The sequence below is a fragment of the Nannobrachium achirus genome (genome assembly GCF_963921795.1).
Source record: "Nannobrachium achirus genome assembly, chromosome: 23".
Taxonomy (NCBI): domain Eukaryota; kingdom Metazoa; phylum Chordata; class Actinopteri; order Myctophiformes; family Myctophidae; genus Nannobrachium; species Nannobrachium achirus.
The window spans coordinates 50,443,964-50,466,682 of NC_137830.1; the positions used below are offsets into that span (position 1 = coordinate 50,443,964).

The 22,719-nt window shown below is 42.6% G+C and overlaps 1 protein-coding gene across 1 annotated transcript in view; it reads right to left on the reverse strand.

Annotated features, from left to right (window-relative positions):
• LOC308308969 (protein NLRC3-like) overlaps nt 1-22,719 on the reverse strand; it is a gene marked incomplete at both ends in the record, with an annotated part of 283,646 nt that overhangs the window by 177,872 nt on the left and 83,055 nt on the right. Inside the window, 5 exons of the mRNA XM_080754422.1 lie at nt 877-990; nt 4,190-4,303; nt 4,941-5,054; nt 6,666-6,779; nt 9,626-9,739. Coding sequence (XP_080610548.1) covers nt 877-990; nt 4,190-4,303; nt 4,941-5,054; nt 6,666-6,779; nt 9,626-9,739 — 570 coding nt within the window. The remainder of the gene's footprint in view (nt 1-876; nt 991-4,189; nt 4,304-4,940; nt 5,055-6,665; nt 6,780-9,625; nt 9,740-22,719) is intronic.

Consider the following 22,719-nt stretch of genomic DNA (forward strand, 5'->3'; position numbering starts at 1 on the left):
CAAACAAACACCTTCGAACACCCTGGACGACGCTCCACGCGTCCCAGACTCTTCTCCTTTCCCTAAAACACCCTGGACGACGCTCCACGCGTCCCAGACTCTTCTCCCTTCCCTAAAACATCCTGGACGACGCTCCACACGTCCCAGACTCTTCTCCCTTCCCTAAAACACCCTGGACGACGCTCCACGCGTCCTTGACTCTTCTCCCTTCCCTAAAACAAAACACCCTGGACGACGCTCCACGCGTCCCAGACTCTTCTCCCTTTCTTAAAACACCCTGGACGACGCTCCACGCGTCCCAGACTCTTCTCCCTTCCCTAAAACACCCTGGACGACGCTCCGCGCGTCCTTGACTCTTCTCCCTTCCCTAAAACAAAACACCCTGGACGACGATCCACGCGTCCCAGACTCTTCTCCCTTCCCTAAAACACCCTGGCCGACGCTCCACGCGTCCCAGACTCTTCTCCCTTCCCTAAAACACCCTGGCCAACGCTCCACGCGTCCCAGACTCTTCTCCCTTCCATAAAACACCCTGGACGACGCTCCACGCGTCCCAGACTCTTCTCCCTTCCCTAAAACACCCTGGCCAACGCTCCACGCGTCCCAGACTCTTCTCCCTTCCATAAAACACCCTGGACGACGCTCCAAGCGTCCCAGACTCTTCTCCCTTCCCTAAAACACCCTGGCCGACGCTCCACGCATCCCAGACTCTTCTCCCTTCCCTAAAACACCCTGGCCAACGCTCCACGCGTCCCAGACTCTTCTCCCTTCCATAAAACACCCTGGACGACGCTCCACGCATCCCAGACTCTTCTCCCTTCCCTATAATATTTTGTATAGTGTTATATTGTATATTATATGAGAGGATTCACATACTGTGTGTGTGGAGGTCCAGGTTCATTACTGAAGTCGGGCACTCCTCCTTTAGACCAGTCACTCTTCATAGACACACAGCTGGCTGCTGAAGACTCTGCTCTGTGGTCAACACTTCTGCAATCATAAAACATGTTTAAACAATTATCATATGAGCTCATGATTTTGTCTCCTTGACAATGCAGCAACAAACAATAGAAGAATGGTCTATGAACATACAGTAGGACTAAAACAGTAATATTAAGGATTCACGCTTAGGTTTTCAATGTTCTTCATAGGGGGCCCTCCCCCTGTTTTAACCCATTTAGACTGGAATGGAAAACAGATTATTACACATTATTTTGTGCTTTAACTATTGAAAAATAGCAGATATAGGGCCTACAAGCTCACAGCGCGGCACGGCACTGAGTGCCGCGCTGCGAGCTTGTAGATCTGCTATTTGTGAGTAAAAACTGAGCACCACTGACATATGTTTCTATGTCAGTGGTGCTCAAACCTTTTCATGTGAAGGACCCCCAAAATGATATGTATTTGGCCACGGACCCCCATCTCAAAATATTTAGTTCCAGGGACCCCCCAGAAGCAAAGTTTTGAGCTACAAATATTCACAATACATATATTCAAAGATTTGCACACATTTTCACGACTTTTCAAAAATAGCAGATCTACAAGCTTGTATATCTGCTATTTTTCAATAGCTAAAGTATAAAATAATGAAGGCCCCTCCACCTTGGGCACTAGTAACTCAGTCCCATTTCCCCCCTTGTGACGCCCCTGACCTTACCCCTTATCCATAAAACCCTTTGCCATGTTTCACTATCTTAAAATACATTTTTAAATTGTTCAAATAACCGATCTACAAGCTCTCAACGTGTTGATGTAGATTGTAGTCAGGAAATATTATCAGACAAATGTCCAAACAGTGAATGAATTCCATTCCAAAAGTTTGTAAAGCTGTCTAGTAACACATCTCACAAAGATTTAAATTCAGTTTCCCTAGGAGAATCTGTGACAGCTGTTGAAAGTTAGGGTCCTAATAACTTTATTATACGAGGGAAAAAAGAAGGTTAACAAGTTTGTCAGGGGTCAAACTAGGGTTTTGTCAAGATTCTTACAAATGCTCTATACAGTATAAATGGTCGCCTCCATTTCCCCTCTAAAAGACCAAATACATATTACGTTTAGGGGATCTTTGCCAAAAAACATAATTTAGGGGGTCCAGAAGGCCAAATATATATCATTTAGGGGGTCCTCACCAATTGTTGCCAATACTGAGCGTATCGTCAGAAAGTGTGCTTCGTTTGGGCTGATGTGAAGGCTCATGAAAATTCTGGTGCAGATCAAACAAACACCTTCAAACACCCTGGACGACGCTCCACGCGTCCCAGACTCTTCTCCCTTCCCTAAAACATCCTGGACGACACTCCACGCGTCCCAGACTCTTCTCCCTTCCCTAAAACACCCTGGACGACGCTCCCCCTGGTTTAACCCATTTAGACTGGAATGGAAAACAGATTATTACACATTATTTTGTGCTTTAACTATTGAAAAATAGCAGATATAGGGCCTACAAGCTCACAGCGCGGCACGGCACTGAGTGCCGCGCTGCGAGCTTGTAGATCTGCTATTTGTGAGTAAAAACTGAGCACCACTGACATATGTTTAGATGTCAGTGGTGCTCAAAACTTTTCATTTGAAGGACCCCCAAAATGATATGTATTTGGCCACGGACCCCCATCTCAAAATATTTAGTTCCAGGGACCCCCCAGAAGCAAAGTTTTGAGCTACAAATATTCACAATACATATATTCAAAGATTTGCACACATTTTCACGACTTTTCAAAAATAGCAGATCTACAAGCTTGTATATCTGCTATTTTTCAATAGCTAAAGTATAAAATAATCCAGGCCCCTCCACCTTGGGCCCTAGTAACTCAGTCCCATTGCCCCCCTTGTGACGCCCCTGACCTTACCCCTTATCCATAAAACCCTTTGCCATGTTTCACTATCTTAAAATACATTTTTAAATTGTTCAAATAACCGATCTACAAGCTCTCAACGTGTTGATGTAGATTGTAGTCAGGAAATATTATCAGACAAATGTCCAAACAGTGAATGAATTCCATTCCAAAAGTTTGTAAAGCTGTCTAGTAACACATCTCACAAAGATTTAAATTCAGTTTCCCTAGGAGAATCTGTGACAGCTGTTGAAAGTTAGGGTCCTAATAACTTTATTATACGAGGGAAAAAAGAAGGTTAACAAGTTTGTTAGGGGTCAAACTAGGGTTTTGTCAAGATTCTTACAAATGCTCTATACAGTATAAATGGTCGCCTCCATTTCCCCTCTAAAAGACCAAATACATATTACGTTTAGGGGATCTTTGCCAAAAAACATCATTTAGGGGGTCCAGAAGGCCAAATATATATCATTTAGGGGGTCCTCGCCAATTGTTGCCAATACTGAGCGTATCGTCAGAAAGTGTGCTTCGTTTGGGCTGATATGAAGGCTCATTAAAATTCTGGTGCAGATCAAACAAACACCTTCGAACACCCTGGACGACGCTCCACGCGTCCCAGACTCTTCTCCTTTCCCTAAAACACCCTGGACGACGCTCCACGCGTCCCAGACTCTTCTCCCTTCCCTAAAACATCCTGGACGACGCTCCACGCGTCCCAGACTCTTCTCCCTTCCCTAAAACACCCTGGACGACGCTCCACGCGTCCTTGACTCTTCTCCCTTCCCTAAAACAAAACACCCTGGACGACGCTCCACACGTCCCAGACTCTTCTCCCTTTCCTAAAACACCCTGGACGACGCTCCACGCGTCCCAGACTCTTCTCCCTTCCCTAAAACACCCTGGACGACGCTCCGCGCGTCCTTGACTCTTCTCCCTTTCCTAAAACAAAACACCCTGGACGACGCTCCACGCGTCCCAGACTCTTCTCCCTTCCCTAAAACGCCCAGGACGACCCTCCACGCATCCCAGACTCTTCTCCCTTCCCTAAAACACCCTGGACGACGCTCCACGCGTCCTTGACTCTTCTCCCTTCCCTAAAACAAAACACCCTGGACGACGCTCCACGCGTCCCAGACTCTTCTCCCTTTCCTAAAACGCCCTGGACGACGCTCCACGCGTCCCAGACTCTTCTCCCTTCCCTAAAACAAAACACCCTGGACGACGCTCCACGCGTCCCAGACTCTTCTCCCTTCCCTAAAACGCCCAGGACGACGCTCCACGCATCCCAGACTCTTCTCCCTTCCCTATAATATATTGTATAGTGTTATATTGTATATTATATGAGAGGATTCACATACTGTGTGTGTGGAGGTCCAGGTTCATTACTGAAGTCGGGCACTCCTCCTTTAGACCAGTCACTCTTCATAGACACACAGCTGGCTGCTGAAGACTCTGCTCTGTGGTCAACACTTCTGCAATCATAAAACATGTTTATAAAATTATCATATGAGCACAATGTATAAAAGATTAAAGGAGTCGTTCAGACCAAAACACATATAGGGTTAAATCTGCCTTTTATCATACCCCTTCATACCTGCTTTAGTCGATTCTTTTCATAGCTGCCCCTGTTGCTAGATTTTGGCTGCCCCTGTTGCTAGATTTCGCGGCCCCTCTCATAACTAACAGAGTAGATAGTCTTTATTCTAGTGCGGTTATTTCTTTAGCTTCAAAGTTAGTATTTTTTTATTTGATTGTGTTTACACAACGTCCTGAGACAAACCAAACCGCTGTTTTGACCTCACAGGCACCCTTACTTGTCAAACAGACAAGCCTATTATATTATAGAGTCAACAGTAGGCCAAAAAAAACACCTGACCTGTTCGGAAGAACACTGCTTCTAGTTTCTCTTTGATTTCTTCTTTGCTTTCCCTTGATGCTTTTTTGCTTTCCTGCTTTTTCTGCCTTGGCCACTTTATCGCTGCTTGCAGCTATATTTACAATCTAAAATATGATCCCTTGTTATAAAAAAACAAAGTTGTCCTTTAAATGTGCACATGTAGCCTAACTTACAGTAGTATGAGGATATTTACTGTAGGAAGATTCTCTTACTGTGTGTGTGGAGGTCCAGGTTCATCACTGAAGTCGGGCGCACCTCCTTTAGAGCGGTCACTCTTCATAGACACACAGCTGGCTGCTGAAGACTCTGCTCTGTGGTCAACACTTCTGCAATCATAAAACATGTTTAAACAATTATCATATGAGCTCATGATTTTGTCTCCTTGACAATGCAGCAACAAACAATAGAAGAATGGTCTATGAACATACAGTAGGACTAAAACAGTAATATTAAGGATTCACTCTTAGGTTTTCAATGTTCTTCATAAGGAGCCCTCCCCTTGGTTTAACCCATTTAGACTGGAATGGAAAACAGATTATTACACATTATTTTGTGCTTTAACTATTGAAAAATAGCAGATATAGGGCCTACAAGCTCACAGCGCGGCACGGCACTGAGTGCCGCACTGCGAGCTTGTAGATCTGCTATTTGTGAGTAAAAACTGAGCACCACTGACATATGTTTCTATGTCAGTGGTGCTCAAACCTTTTCATTTGAAGGACCCCCACAATGATATGTATTTGGCCACGGACCCCCATCTCAAAATATTTAGTTCCAGGGACCCCCCAGAAGCAAAGTTTTGAGCTACAAATATTCACAATACATATATTCAAAGATTTGCACACATTTTCACGACTTTTCAAAAATAGCAGATCTACAAGCTTGTATATCTGCTATTTTTCAATAGCTAAAGTATAAAATAATCCAGGCCCCTCCACCTTGGGCACTAGTAACTCAGTCCCATTGCCCCCCTTGTGACGCCCCTGACCTTACCCCTTATCCATAAAACCCTTTGCCATGTTTCACTATCTTAAAATACATTTTTAAATTGTTCAAATAACCGATCTACAAGCTCTCAACGTGTTGATGTAGATTGTAGTCAGGAAATATTATCAGACAAATGTCCAATCAGTGAATGAATTCCATTACAAAAGTTTGTAAAGCTGTCTAGTAACACATCTCACAAAGATTTAAATTCAGTTTCCCTAGGAGAATCTGTGACAGCTGTTGAAAGTTAGGGTCCTAATAACTTTATTATACGAGGGAAAAAAGAAGGTTAACAAGTTTGTTAGGGGTCAAACTAGGGTTTTGTCAAGATTCTTACAAATGCTCTATACAGTATAAATGGTCGCCTCCATTTCCCCTCTAAAAGACCAAATACATATCATTTAGGGGATCTTTGCCAAAAAACATATAATTTAGGGGGTCCAGAAGGCCAAATACATCTAATGTTCTGGTGCAGATCAAACAAACACCTTCGAACACCCTGGACAACGCTCCACGCGTCCCAGACTCTTCTCCCTTCCCTAAACCACCCTGGACAACACTCCATGTGTCCCAGACTCTTCTCCCTTCCCTAAAACACCCTGGACAACGCTCCAAGCGTCCCAGACTCTTCTCCCTTCACTAAAAACACCCTGGACGACGCTCCACGCGTCCCAGACTCATCTCCCTTCACTAAAAACACCCTGGACGACGCTCCACGCGTCCCAGACTCTTCTCCCTTCCCTAAACCACCCTGGACGACGCTCCGCGCGTCCTTGACTCTTCTCCCTTTCCAAAAACAAAACACCCTGGACGACGCTCCACGCGTCCCAGACTCTTCTCACTTTACTAAAACACCCCGGACGACGCTCCACGCGTCCCAGACTCTTCTCCCTTCCCTATAATATATTGTATAGTGTTATATTGTATATTATATGAGAGGATTGACATACTGTGTGTGTGGAGGTCCAGGTTCATTACTGAAGTCGGGCACTAGTCCTTTAGACCAGTCACTCTTCATAGACACACAGCTGGCTGCTGAAGACTCTGCTCTGTGCTCAACACTTCTGCAATCATAAAACATGTTTATAAAATTATCATATGAGCACAATTATAAAAGATTAAAGGAATCGTTCAGACCAAAACACATATAGGGTTAAATCTGCCTTTTATCATACCCAAAAGACAAAAAATGTGATAATAGTAAATCTACCCCATTGATTCCGGATGGGGACCCGAATGAATGGCAGTGGATGGGGAAACCGTCAGAGTACCTTTTTATTTTTAATAGTTTTATTTAATTATTGTCTTAGGAATGCGACAAAAACTAAAAATATTATTGAACTCAAGTCTCCATGGCATGAGTAATCAATAGGAAAAAAAAATTGGTGGGTGAACTTTAACAAGCGCAGGTACGGAGCGCACAAATAAGACCACTCAGGCATCATCTGGGTTCATTCTGAACCGATTTTTTAAATGGTAAAATCCCCATATTCCTTGGGGAGTTCATGTTCTCTACCAGCGGTGTCTTGTGTACAAAAGATAGCAAACGAAAAGGAAACATTGGCCAGCGATGACCACAAGGCATTCATGGATAGGAAGCCCCACTCCAGTTTCAATCCATTCACCAGTGGTCCGGGGACCACCAGGACTCCTGAGGGGGTTCCAGGGGGTCCCCAGCTAAATGATGGAGAGTTGGTAACCAAATGGACCCTTATAGATCTTTCCCACCCCCATAATAATCATTTAATGAATGTATGGAGGATGTTTGTCTGTGCACCAGCATTTGGTCTCCTTTTATTTGTCTCTGGAGCAGTTCTTACAGCTCTTAAAGGGAATGACAGGCGCCACGCTGATTGGTTTGATCGCCCATGACTAATTCAGGGCCTTTTACGCGCATGTATCAAAACAACATCCCGCTTCCAGCAGTAGAAGCTTGTGATTGGCTAAACCGGAGGTAGGGAGCGCTCCGTTGTGTTCGCCTAGACCGCGCAGAGGTGCAGAGAGCTCACTGGTGTAGGTTATAGGTAATATAATAGGCCTACATGCGATGTTTCATAACATATAACACAAGAAATATTCATAACACATTATAAACATTATATATTTATAATAATTGGGACTTACAAGAACCATTATAATAGTTATAATAGGCCTACATTCACAGTAGTTTAGGCATTTTGGTTTGATAAGGTTGTGGGCAGAACTATTTGTCCTTGTTTGTTATTTGACTATTTTTACTTTAATTATAATTAAAGACACTTCATAGTGAATTAGTGATTATAATAAATAGCCTATGTCATGATAGCTCTTATAGCTAGATCAGATTGTGTTTATAATATAACGCCGGCACGCCTCCGTCATCTCCACCGAAAACAAGCGCTCCGCCCTTGTTCCATTGTTGGAACCGGGATGTTGTTTTGATACACGCCTTTTGCGCACATCACCTTGCCGTACTGCCCTAATTAAAAAACTCAAAATAGCAAAATGGCAATTGGTCACGCCTCCATCTCTTAGTTTAAGAGCCGAATTTAAGAGCTGCTCTTATTAGCGCGTTCAAAATAGACTCCTGAGTTCTTTAGTTAAATGTGCACATGTAGCCTTACCGGAATTTTTCCTGCAAAAAAATAATTATAATTAGCATAACTTGCCGGGAGTTTAGTTTTTTGGGTGTTTTCACATGCCCTCATCGGCTGCAAAAATGCTGGTATCGCTCGTTTTCACTAAACCATTATAGCGGCGTGAAAACCAGTGTTGCCAGATTTTGCGAGAGAAATAAGCAATCAGGTGTACGAAAATAAGCTCCAAAAAGTGATATTATCTAGGCCACACAAGCACTTTAAAACTATACGCATCGTTGCATCAGCTACTTGAAAATTGCCGATCTACAAGCTCACAAAAAAAACGCAACCAGCGACTATCAATACAAGCAACTTTACGGAAATCAAGCCCAGAGTCGCTTATTATTAGCAGACATGGCAACAGTCACTCGGCCTGAAATACCTGCAAAAAACACTCTCCCCAGTTTGGTTCGTTGCGGTGGCATCGGTCCCTGTCCTGTCTCTTCTCTCTCTCACTCTGAACGCTACAAATGGATTTAATAAAACAAAATATTCTTCATGCTCAGCAACAACAACATATAAGGGCCGTTCAGAAATCATCTCATCTAATGCAACGTGTTGCACTTGCACCTGTGGGCTTTAGATTAGCTGTGGACTCGCTCGCTCGCTGCTCAAAAGACTTTTAGGCTAATCATCACACGACAACGACGATAAACTAATGATGCACCTTTTGTTGAGAACAGCTTCTTTCTTTCGGAACCTCTCCAGTCCCTCCGCAGATAGCGGAGGAAGAGGTTCCAAAAGGAGCTGCCGTTGAGAAATCATTGCACTTTTGCAGGCAGCCAGCCATTGTCACAATGCGACTCTACTCTTCTATAGCCTAAATAATTATATCCCTAATGCAAGGACTCTATAGGCCTAGCCTAAATAATGATATCCCTAATGCAAGGACTCTATAGGCCTAGCCTAAATAATTATATCCCTAATGCAAGGTGAAGCTGTATTTTATTTCTACTGTATATCGCATTCACATTCAGATCGTTTTCAATCCCAAATACAATGCTTTAACTGTTATCATTGGCTCCTTACGCAGAATACGCACCTGCCAAAAATAACTGTATGCGTTTTCACAGAAGGGAAATTTGTATTCTCACGGCACTTTCAGCAAAAATTAATAGGTATTTTGCCGTCAAATTTCAGACTCCAAAAATCCCAGAACACAAAACAAGTGGCCGTTTTCACATGGAGTGAATTTCAAAATTGCCGTCATTTTTGACAAAACTTCCAGAAGTTTTGCTCAATGAAAACGGGGCATTAGTATGAGGATATATACTATAGGAAGATTCTCTTACTGTGTGTGTGGAGGTCCAGGTTCATCACTGAAGTCGGGCACTACTCCTTTAGACCAGTCACTCTTCATAGACACACAGCTGGCTGCTGAAGACTCTGCTCTGTGGTCAACACTTCTGCAATCATAAAACATGTTTAAACAATTATCATATGAGCTCATGATTTTGTCTCCTTGACATTCAGCAACAAACAATAGAAGAATGGTCTATGAACATACAGTAGGACTAAAACAGTAATATTAATAATATTATGTGAATGAATCAGTTTGTTCATTATTGATCACGTTTATGTCAGTTAAATAACTCTTATATGGCTCAACATTACAGCAACACATCAATACAATCCTAGAAGGAGCAACACTCCAGGATGTACTGTATAATAACAGTAATAACTAATAATAACAGTAATGTATGAGGTTACATTACAGACCACAATAATACAACATGTGATTAAGTAGTTCATGTGTCTACCCATGGGCCCTAACTTGCTATGGCTTGGCTTTACTGATTAACATACGTGTTATGCCCATACTGTATACAGTATGGAGATCCCTGTCCGAATGTCATCAATATTAAGGACATATCTGGGAATGCCCATATTTGGTAATGCCCATATATGGGCATGTTTCGACACAACATTGTTGACTATCATGCAGGGGTCTCCATATATGGGTAACTGGTCCGATATACATCACTGGCCAGATGGCCAGATGGCCAAGAATTGGCGCGACCTCGCCCTTTAGGGCAAATAGGAGGATTTACATACTTAATGTTATGTTGTATTGATGTTATGTTACAGTATGTATCAAATATGAGGATTTACATACTTAATGTTATGTTGTATTGATGTTATGTTACAGTATGTATCAAATATGAGGATTTACATACTTAATGTTATGTTGTATTGATGTTATGTTACAGTATGTATCAAATATGAGGATTTACATACTTAATGTTATGTTGTATTGATGTTATGTTACAATAAGTATCAAATAGGAGGATTTGCATACTTAGTGTTTGAAGGTCCAGGTTCATCACTGAAGAGAGGTGGTCTTCCTTTAGAGCGGTCACTCTTCATAGACACACAGCTGGATGTTGGAGAGACTGGTCTCTGGTCAACACTTCTGGAATCACAAAGTCACTTTATTAAAACAACAAAACATGCAGTCAGTCAGTCTGAATAGAGCAGCTTCAAAAACGGCTAAGAAAACGGCACATCATGTCTCTGTCCGTCCGTGTATGCTTTTTTACGGTCTATGGGTTTGCCGCTCTGAAATCAGGCTCTAACATCACTGTGATGTCAGGGGAACCACACTAGCAGAATCCCTTTTATGCTCATATATGGAGATCCCTGATGTCATCAATATTAAGCCCATAATCTAACAGGACTTCATATGGGAATGCCCATATATGGAGGCCACATCGGCCACATACCACACTAACAGAATCCATATATGGCCAAGACAGATGGCCAAGACAGCCCATATCTGTGTGACTGGTTCTACAGACTTGGATCCCCATTTATGGGCATAAAAGGGATTGTATGTATGATGTCAGATGTCATAGACGTCATTGGACTTTCACATAACGAATAACAGAGTAAGCATGTTCGGGGTCTCACAGCATATCTCTATATACAGTACATGGATCTCCATATATGGGTACCAGGGGTCTCCATATATGGGTAACTGGTCCGATATCAATGGCCAGATGGCCAAACATGACACGACCGGTCGCTTGTCGCCCCTTAGGCAAGTTAGGCGTCTTACTGGATACTGTATTTTGACACTTGCTTTGGCAATGTAAACGTATGTTTTCTCATGCCAATAAAGCTACTTTGAATTAAATTGGATGCCTGGTCTGTCAGTCAACACCTTGACTCCTCCCCCTCTCTCTGTCCAGAGCACCTGATTGAATGCCTGGTCTGTCAGTCAACACCTTAACCCCTCCCCCTCTCTCTGTCCAGAGCAGACTTGGCTGCAAACAGCCGATCTACAAGCTCTCAACATGTTGCAGTCACATGTTGTGAGCTTGTAGATCTAATCCCCTCCTCTCTCCAGTCAATGCAATGGTGTTGTTATGTTACAGTAAGTATCAATAGGAGGATTTACATACTTAATGTTATGTTGTATTGATGTTATGTTACAATAAGTATCAAATAGGAGGATTTGCATACTTAGTGTTTGAAGGTCCAGGTTCATCACTGAAGAGAGGTGGTCTTCCTTTAGAGCGGTCACTCTTCATAGACACACAGCTGGATGTTGGAGAGACTGGTCTCTGGTCAACACTTCTGGAATCACAAAGTCACTTTATTAAAGCAACAAAACATGCAGTCAGTGTCACGGTTTGGTACAGGAGGTTTAGGACTCAAGTGCAGAACGAAAGGTCGAAGGCAGAGCAGTGAAGATGCAAGGGTGTTTATTAAACAATCAAAGGCAAACAATAAAGGGAAAACTAAACTGGGAAAACTAAGGGCAAAAAATACGAAGGTACAAAAACACGAGGTTCAAAGACAAGAAGTTCTACAGTACAATACAAGGTAAAGACAAGGTAACTTACGAACCGACAATGAACAGAACACACTGGGGAATATAAATGCACAGACAAACAATACACAGTGAACTGAAAGATACAATCAACACTGGGATTGGCTGGGGCACAACAAGACACAGGAGGAGAACATAACCAATCAACAGGTGAGACAAGGCAGGATAACAAAACTACAGGGGCAGACAGGAAACACTGGGTAGAAGCTACAAAATAAGATACAAAGCACAACAGAAAGACTAGATACAGTATAGCAACAAGGCCAAGTCCAAAACTCAAAGTACGAGGGTTGCTCCTCAAGCTGTGGTGTTCCTCAAGGTAGCATACTGGGACCTCTGTTGTTCCTAATATACGTGAACGACATGGCATCTGTTTGTGACTACAACCTGTTCCTGTTCGCGGATGACTCGGCTCTCCTAGTCTCGGGCAAGGACCACTTGCAGGTTGAAAAGACACTTAACTCTGAACTAAGTAAGATCTGCACATGGCTTAATGACAACAAATTATCAATTCACCTGGGAAAAACTGAGTCCATCCTCTTTGGATCAAATCATAACCTCAGAAAAGTCGATAACTTCACAATCAAAGTTGGTGACAAGGTCATAACACGAAAAAACGAAATCTCTTACTTAGGATGTATCCTTGAAGCTAATCTTTCCAGTGAAAAGATGACTTCTAAAGTAATAAATAAAATCAATCAACGAACTTGTTTCCTACAGAGGATCGCCCCAATGGTCAATTTCAACACACTGAAGACCATAGCTGGTGCAATAATCCAGCCCCTCTTTGACTACGGAGTCCACGTATGGTATCGTGACGCCCCACAAGCCCTGAAAACAAAACTCCAAACAGCCCAAAATAAACTAATTAGGGTCCTGCTTAACCTTCCCTATCAGACTCACCTCACCGCTACTCACCAATTAAGAGTGGGGTGGCTCAGAGTAGATGACAGAGTACAGCAACTTGCAATGGGCCTGGTGTACAAGATACACTACACCACTATGATACCCAAGTACCTGTCAAAATACTTTATAAACATTAAGGATGTCCATAATTATAACACCAGAGGCAGCGCCACAGACCACTTCCAACCCAGAGTAAAAACCAACAAAGGGTCAAACTCGTTTTTCTGCTATACCACCAAAATGTGGAAAGCCTTACCGAAGGCCATAAAGGAGTGTGGATCACTAGCATCCTTTAAAATTGCCCTGAAAAACCACTTACAGGCAGCAGCCGTTCGCAACTGGTAAAAAAAATGAACCTAGCCCAACCCTCCCCTCCCCCTCCCCTTCTTTGTATATACTGCTTGTTTAGACTTACTGTTTTCTTTTTTGTTTTTCTTTACATATCTACTGCATAGTACTGTGTTCTATTTGTCTGTCATTCAATGTTATATGAGATACTTAAATGGTTTCCAGTGGAAATAAGCTTAGTCTTTTCATGGATCTCCTTTTAGTAGACCTTGTACCAGTGAACTGTACCGTCATGAAACTGTACCTTTTCCTATGCAAACTTCTAATAAAGTCTTCAATCAATCAATCAATCCACAAAACAAAAGTCCAAAGATCGCTAGGACCGGTAAGTAAATAAGTACATTGTGTGGTAAGAAGCACTATAGCAACAACACTTTACTGTGTAGAGAAAACAACTTAGTACAAGTGACTAATGTGCAGCCAAAGCTTTCAGTCTTAAAGAGACAGCTGTACATTCAGTGTCCAGTGTAAATAAGGTCTGAAACTGATTACGTGGCAAGGCTCCAAGGGACTGCGAGGAGCGGACTCTTTGCATACATGTACAGTGTATGATAGGACTGAGAAACCGTCTGTGTGGCATGGCTCCACGCAGCCACAACGGTCCGCGAGGAGCGAACAGTGACAGTCAGTCAGTCAGTCTGTATAGAGCAGCTTCACTACTGAACAACACACAGTGATTTGTAACTCTTCATTCACAAACTGTACAGTCATTTATAATCTATAGATAAACATTAATATCAAAGTGTACACATAGTAACTTATAATCTATAGATAAACATTGGAGAGACATATCAAACTGTACACATAGTAACTTATAATCTATAGTCATTCATAATCTATTAATATCATTAATATCAAAGTGTACACATAGTAACATATAATCAATAGATAAACATACTTGGTGTGAGGAGCTCCAGGTTGGGGAGGAGATGTTGGAGACTCTTCCTCTCTCTGCACACGCTCACTCATCTCTGGGTCTTTATTAAACCTGTCAGGGTTACAGTCAATGAAATAGATCATCTCTGGGTCTTTATTAAACCTGTCAGGGTTACAGTCAATGAAAAAGATCATCTCTGGGTCTTTATTAAACCTGTCAGGGTTACAGTCAATGAAACAGATCATCTCTGGGTCTTTATTAAACCTGTCAGGGTTACAGTCAATGAAATAGATCATCTCTGGGTCTTTATTAAACCTGTCAGGGTTACAGCCAATGAAATAGATCATCTCTGGGTCTTTATTAAACCTGTCAGGGTTACAGTCAATGAAAAAGATCATCTCTGGGTCTTTATTAAACCTGTCAGGGTTACAGTCAATGAAATAGATCATCTCTGGGTCTTTATTAAACCTGTCAGGGTTACAGTCAATGAAATAGATCATCTCTGGGTCTTTATTAAACCTGTCAGGGTTACAGTCAATGAAACAGATCATCTCTGGGTCTTTATTAAACCTGTCAGGGTTACAGTCAATGAAATAGATCATCTCTGGGTCTTTATTAAACCTGTCAGGGTTACAGTCAATGAAATAGATCATCTCTGGGTCTTTATTAAACCTGTCAGGGTTACAGTCAATGAAACAGATCATCTCTGGGTCTTTATTAAACCTGTCAGGGTCACAGTCAATGAAATAGATCATCTCTGGGTCTTTATTAAACCTGTCAGGGTTACAGTCAATGAAATAGATCATCTCTGGGTCTTTATTAAACCTGTCAGGGTTACAGTCAATGAAAAAGATCATCTCTGGGTCTTTATTAAACCTGTCAGGGTTACAGTCAATGAAATAGATCATCTCTGGGTCTTTATTAAACCTGTCAGGGTTACAGTCAATGAAATAGATCATCTCTGGGTCTTTATTAAACCTGTCAGGGTTACAGTCAATGAAACAGATCAGAAAACAGCGCTTGTAGATCTGAAAATTCAGAAATCTTAAGTTGGGGGGTCCCTGGTTCAACATCTTGTCATATGGGGGTCCCCGGTACAACATCTTGTCATATGGGGGTCCCTGGTACAACATCTTGTCATATGGGGGTCCCTGGTTCAACATCGTGTCATATGGGGGTCCCTGGTACAACATCTTGTCATATGGGGGTCCCTGGTTCAACATCTTGTCATATGGGGGTCCTGTGCTTTTCCTGCAAACTGCTAGCAAAGTATTCAATCAGTCAATCAATCAATGGTGGGTATTAATGTAAACAGGATTAAACTGCAGACACATTTAAAGGGACAGTCCACCCTAAACCACAACCCACACTGTGCTGTTCCCCTGACAGTTGAGAAGTGTTTAGGTTGAGGTTCTTGTAAAATATGGAGGGCTGTATTTTGATTGTCTTAAGTAGCCGCTCTTATGCCTTAACTTAAAGGCCTGTCCATACCGTCACCGACCACCCAACTTTTCTTGGAGAGTTCAGACTTTTCCCGAACTCTAATTCGGGGTAAATCTTTTCAGAAGATGCGAGTGACGTCATTTTGTAGTTGAACCGGACCTTTCTGACAAAAAGTCCAGCGCTCAGAGACATTATGGACCTTTACGTTAAGCCACACACCAGGTTTGTGACTTAAATATCCGCGAAATTTGCTGGGTTTTCCGAGTTTTGCATGCTGTGACAGCAACCGTGATCACATCATATAACAGATATCTAACAGCACAGCACCATAACTGAACTTCCAAAGTTGATATTCAATAGTTGCTTTCCAACTAAGAGATCTACATATGAATCAGTCAGAGCTGGGCAGGGATAAGTTCATTCACAATGAGGTGGAAAAACATTTGATTCTTACTTTTGCAACGAATCAGATCAGTCTATGACCGTCATATCTCCACTGTGTCTGTCTGTCTGTCTGTCTGTCTGTCTGTCTGTCTGTCTGTCTGTTTGTCTCTGAGTGCAGACTGCAGAGTGAGTCACAGACTCAGTGCGCTGCGGCCCCCCAGATCTTGGGGGCGGCATAGCTCAGGGGTAGAGAAACCGTTATCAGAGCACGAAGGGTTCCCGAAGGGTTCCCAGTTCGAATCCGGGCTCCCCCTGAGTTACTGTCGAAGAGTCCTTGAGCAAGACTCTGAACCCCTAGTTGCTCCCGGTGAGTAGGTTGGTGCCTTGCATGGTTTCCTCCGCCACCGGTGTATGAATAGGTGAATGTAATGCACAATCTGTGTAAAGCGCTTTGGATAAAAGCGCTATATAAATGCACCATTTACCATTTATCTTTTTCTTCTTTTTTTTCTCTCTCATTTTTTGATGCCCTTTGGCAACGTGATGCTAGAAAAACATGTGTCTGGTTGTGGCCAGCTCATGACACGACCAATGAGAGCTAGTGCTTTCAGTGTTGCTATAGATACAGTACGTGATAGAACCCATAGCCTGGAGTTCTGCCTACCACAGCCCCCCTCCATTCCTGCTGTGCACTGAGACGTCATGCACTAGGGTGAAATTCACACAGCGCACAATGTTCCGAGCATTAGGTTCTGAGCCCGGCTCGGCCCTAGCCTGATTTCTGCGCTGAGCTTGAGTCTGACATTGTCCCATTGACAAGAGATTTCAAAGGGGAGGGAATTTGAAATTTGAAATTCCCAATCACAAGAGGTCTGGTAGGAGGGGTTGTGCCATGCACACTCACTCACTCACTCACACACACACACACACACACACACACACACACACACACACACACACACACACACACACACACACACACACACACACACACACACACACACACACACACACACAATTCTTGCTTCTATTTGCCACTCCCCTAAAATGACTCCTAATGTAAACGATACACAGCCCAGGTTGAATATTAATATTTTACATTCCAAACACATGAAGTCTCACCTGCAGGTTCTTGTGTTGCAAGAAGTGTGTAGAGTGTCAGATGATTGGATACAAGACCTGTCAATAAAGACAACATTATTAGTAGAGATTATGATTGGTTTATCCATTCAAGTAGGCGTGACACACGGATAACATGTAAGAAGACGTTTACTAATTTATCAATAGCTGGTGTGAAAATATAATGAATCAAACATATTTTCATATGGGGGTCCCTGGTACAATATATTTCATATGGGGGTCCCTGGTTCAACATCTTGTCCTATGGGGGTCCCTGGTACAACATCTTGTCATATGGGGGTCCCTGGTACAACATCTTGTCATATGGGGGTCCCTGGTACAACATCTTGTCATATGGGGGTCCCTGGTACAACATCTGGTCATATGGGGGTCCCTGGTACAACAGGTCTGTAAAGTGATTTCTGATGTTTTGCATAGTATTGTTGTATATTTGTCTGTCATTTAATGTCCAATGAAATTAGTACAAAGGACCCCAATGTAAACAAGCCATAGTGCTTTCTGGGTTTTAAATCATATTAGTACACAGGTTCTCAACCTGAGGGTCGGGTCCCCAAATTATTTTATGGGGGGTCCCCAGATGATTAACTTAATGTGCAAAATAGTTTTCTCACTCAACAGTAAACAAACCAATATAAAGTTTAAGTGTATAGAGGGTATCTGCACATTTCTAAAGTGACAATTTAGGGACTTTTTAATACCTCTAAAATGACAAATTAAACATTGGCCCAAATATTAGAGGCAGAAATTGTGAAAATAGCAGATCTACATCTGTTCGAGACAGACAGCTTCACGCCCAATCAATCACACAAGAATCTTAGAACACACTGACACTGACAGAAGACCAGAGCAGTCAGAGCGGAGGCATCCAGGCAGGCCTGTCTGTGGACGTTAAATGGAGGAGGAACACTAACACACAGACATGTGTCTGTGGACGTTAAATGGAGGAGGAACACTAACACACAGACATGTGTCTGTGGACGTTAAATGGAGGAGGAACACTAACACACAGACATGTGTCTGTGTGTGTTAAATGGAGGAGGAACACTAACACACAGACATGTGTCTGTGTGTGTTAAATGGAGGAGGAACACTAACACACAGACATGTGTCTGTGGGTGTTAAATGGAGGAGGAACACTAACACACAGACATGTGTCTGTGGGTGTTAAATGGAGGAGGAACACTAACACACAGACATGTGTCTGTGGACGTTAAATGGAGGAGGAACACTAACACACAGACATGTGTCTGTGGACGTTAAATGGAGGAGGAACACTAACACACAGACATGTGTCTGTGGGTGTTAAATGGAGGAGGAACACTAACACACAGACATGTGTCTGTGGGTGTTAAATGGAGGAGGAACACTAACACACAGACATGTGTCTGTGGGTGTTAAATGGAGGAGGAACACTAACACACAGACATGTGTCTGTGGACGTTAAATGGAGGAGGAACACTAACACACAGACATGTGTCTGTGGACGTTAAATGGAGGAGGAACACTAACACACAGACATGTGTCTGTGGACGTTAAATGGAGGAGGAACACTAACACACAGACATGTGTCTGTGGACGTTAAATGGAGGAGGAACACTAACACACAGACATGTGTCTGTGGACGTTAAATGGAGGAGGAACACTAACACACAGACATGTGTCTGTGGACGTTAAATGGAGGAGGAACACTAACACACAGACATGTGTCTGTGGACGTTAAATGGAGGAGGAACACTAACACACAGACATGTGTCTGTGGACGTTAAATGGAGGAGGAACACTAACACACAGACATGTGTCTGTGGACGTTAAATGGAGGAGGAACACTAACACACAGACATGTGTCTGTGGGTGTTAAATGGAGGAGGAACACTAACACACAGACATGTGTCTGTGGGTGTTAAATGGAGGAGGAACACTAACACACAGACATGTGTCTGTGTGTGTTAAATGGAGGAGGAACACTAACACACAGACATGTGTCTGTGGGTGTTAAATGGAGGAGGAACACTAACACACAGACATGTGTCTGTGTGTGTTAAATGGAGGAGGAACACTAACACACAGACATGTGTCTGTGGACGTTAAATGGAGGAGGAACACTAACACACAGACATGTGTCTGTGGACGTTAAATGGAGGAGGAACACTAACACACAGACATGTGTCTGTGGGTGTTAAATGGAGGAGGAACACTAACACACAGACATGTGTCTGTGGGTGTTAAATGGAGGAGGAACACTAACACACAGACATGTGTCTGTGGGTGTTAAATGGAGGAGGAACACTAACACACAGACATCAGGGAAGGCACAAGCCTAGCCTTGCCAACGGTAGATCCAGAGGCGTCAATTGGGTATGGAAGGTATGGTAGTAGCCATACCTTGGCTCCAGGGGGGACAATAAAATAAAACATACTTCTTAAAATAACTCTCTATGTCTATCTGCCTTGATTATTCTGTTATTAAATTACTTTAAACTTAACTACAATAGTTAAGTTACTTACTTAAAACTACAATACAAATTAGAACAAAATGATTGCTTTCACCAGGTATTCTATCCTCCACAACTCTTGTATCCCCCCCTATTTATTCCCAGGTTCAGCAGGTCAGAAGGGTGAGAAGACGACAGCCAGCCCCATGGCCTCCCCTAAGAAATCTTATGAAATAAAATATACGATATACGAAATAAGAAGAAGAAGAAGGTGCAATGTATTATGGGTAATCAGCAGCAGCAGTGTTGCAGTCAGTTGTTTACATAATACTATCTGATAGTAATCATCATCGTGTCTGTTGCTAAGGTATGGCAACATGACTGCTGTCATGATGACTGCTGTCATGTTGCCATACCTTAGCTTTAGCTGAACTGAAGCCACTGAGTACATCCGCGCATGACCTGACCTCACCTCACAGAGAGAGAGAGAGAGAGAGAGAGAGAGAGTTTTTCCACTCTGGTTTCTGCCAAACAAGTTCTAACAAGAGAATAAAGACAGATGAATATCTCTCGCCATCGCACACACACACGGAAGCACACACATGCGTGTACACACGCACGCACGCACGCACGCACGCACACACTCAACTGTTGTGATAAAAGAATGCTAGAGAATGGAACACAACCTAAAACCTAAAAACTACAAATACAACCACCCTAAGAACTACAAACCATTGAGTGACATCTAGACCTACTGCACATATAGCTGATACCTTTAAACACATTTTAAATATGAGGATTTTTTTAGTTCTCAGTGACGTCACTGGACTCCGCCCCCCTGGCCCCCTCCTCCATGCTGTCGGGCAGAAAGCACGTAGAATGTCACAACAACAATAGCGTCGCCCATGGAAGAGAATACGCAAGCTGATAATAATGCTCACTGTAAAACACAACACTAACACTAACTGATAAGGTTAGTGTTAGTAGTACTACTAAATATACTAAATATCATCAACCGAAGATCTGTCCGCAAGCAAATATATCGCTCAGGGATTTCTTCCCGAGCATTTCTAGATATCTAGCAATTGGTATTTGGCTCTGTCGCAAACTGAACATCATACAGTATGAAAGATTGACATCTAGACCTACTGCACATTATGCAACAGAGCTGCTACCTTTAAACACATTTTAAATATGAGGATGTTTTTCTGTATACTAAAAAAACTTAAAATCGTTTTGAGAAAAAAATGCTGTGTTTTGTACCAAAGTAACTGCAAAAGATTACTGCCATTTGTTCCAAAAAGCTTTATTTCCTGTTTATAACATGTACGTATACTGTAACGACACAATGTGACATAGCTCTGTTTAGTGTTTACACAATGCTGTACCCCCTCTTATATTCTGACACTTGCTTTGGCAATGTAAACGTATGTTTGTCATGCCAATAAAGCTCCTTTGAATTGATTTGGATGCCTGGTTTGTCACCCCCCTCTGTCTGTCCAGAGCACCTGATTGGATGCCTGGTCTATCAGTCAACACCTTGACTCCTCCCTCTCTCTCTGCCCAGAGCACCTGATTGGATGCCTGGTCTGTCAGTCAACACCTTGATAATTAATGTGTTGCGCGATGGAAAAGCAGCCAAATAAGCTCTCAACACGTTGCAGAGTTACATGCAGTGAGCTTGTGGATCTAATCCCCATCCCTCAACAAACTAAACAAACACTTTGTATTATCATGTATAAAAAACAAACGTCAATAGTTTTACACACTTATAAAAACAACCAGTGTGGATCAGCTCAACGTCATCACAACTACACCAGTAAGGACGCCTAAGGGTGAAAAGCAACCTCACCCTAAAGGGTGAGGTCGCACCATGTCTTGGCCATCTGGCCAGTGATATATATCGGACCAGTTATCCATAAATGGTGACCCCTGGTACCCATAGATATTCACAGATATGGGATCAATATTGATGACATCAGGGATCTCCATATATGGGCATAAAAGGGATTTGGTTCCCCTGACATCACAGTGATGTCAGAGCGTGAGAGTCAATCAACAATAAAAGACAAGTGTTACCCATACATACATTATGGTCAAGATGTGACGGTTCTGATAGTAAACTGTGACCTACGGTCTCAACAAACACAACTACACAAATGGTAAATGGTGCATTTATATAGCTAGCCCACTTTACAGAGATTGTGCATTACATTCACCCATTCACACACACATTCATTACATTCACCCATTCACACACACAAATTCATTACATTCACCCATTCACACAACACACACATTCATTACATTCACCCATTCACACACACATTCATTACATTCACCCATTCACACAACACACGCATTCATTACATTCATCCATTCACACACATTTACATTCACCCATTCACACACACACACACACACACACACACACACACACACACACACACACACACACACACACACACACACACACACACACACACACACACACACACACACACACACATTCATTACATTCACCCATTCACACACATTCATTACATTCATCCATTCACACACACACACACATTTACATTCACCCATTCACACACGCGCACACACACACACACACACACACACACACACACACACACACACACACACACACACACACACACACACACACACACACACACACACACACACACACACACACACACACACACATTCATTACATTCACCCATTCACACACACACACACACATTCATTACATTCATCCATTCACACACACATTTACATTCACCCATTCACACACACACACACACACACACACACACACACACACACACACACACACACACACACACACACACACACACACACACACACACACACACACACACACACACACACACACACACACATTCATTACATTCACCCATTCACACACATTCATTACATTCATCCATTCACACACACACACACACACACACACACACACACATTTACATTCACCCATTCACACACACACACACACA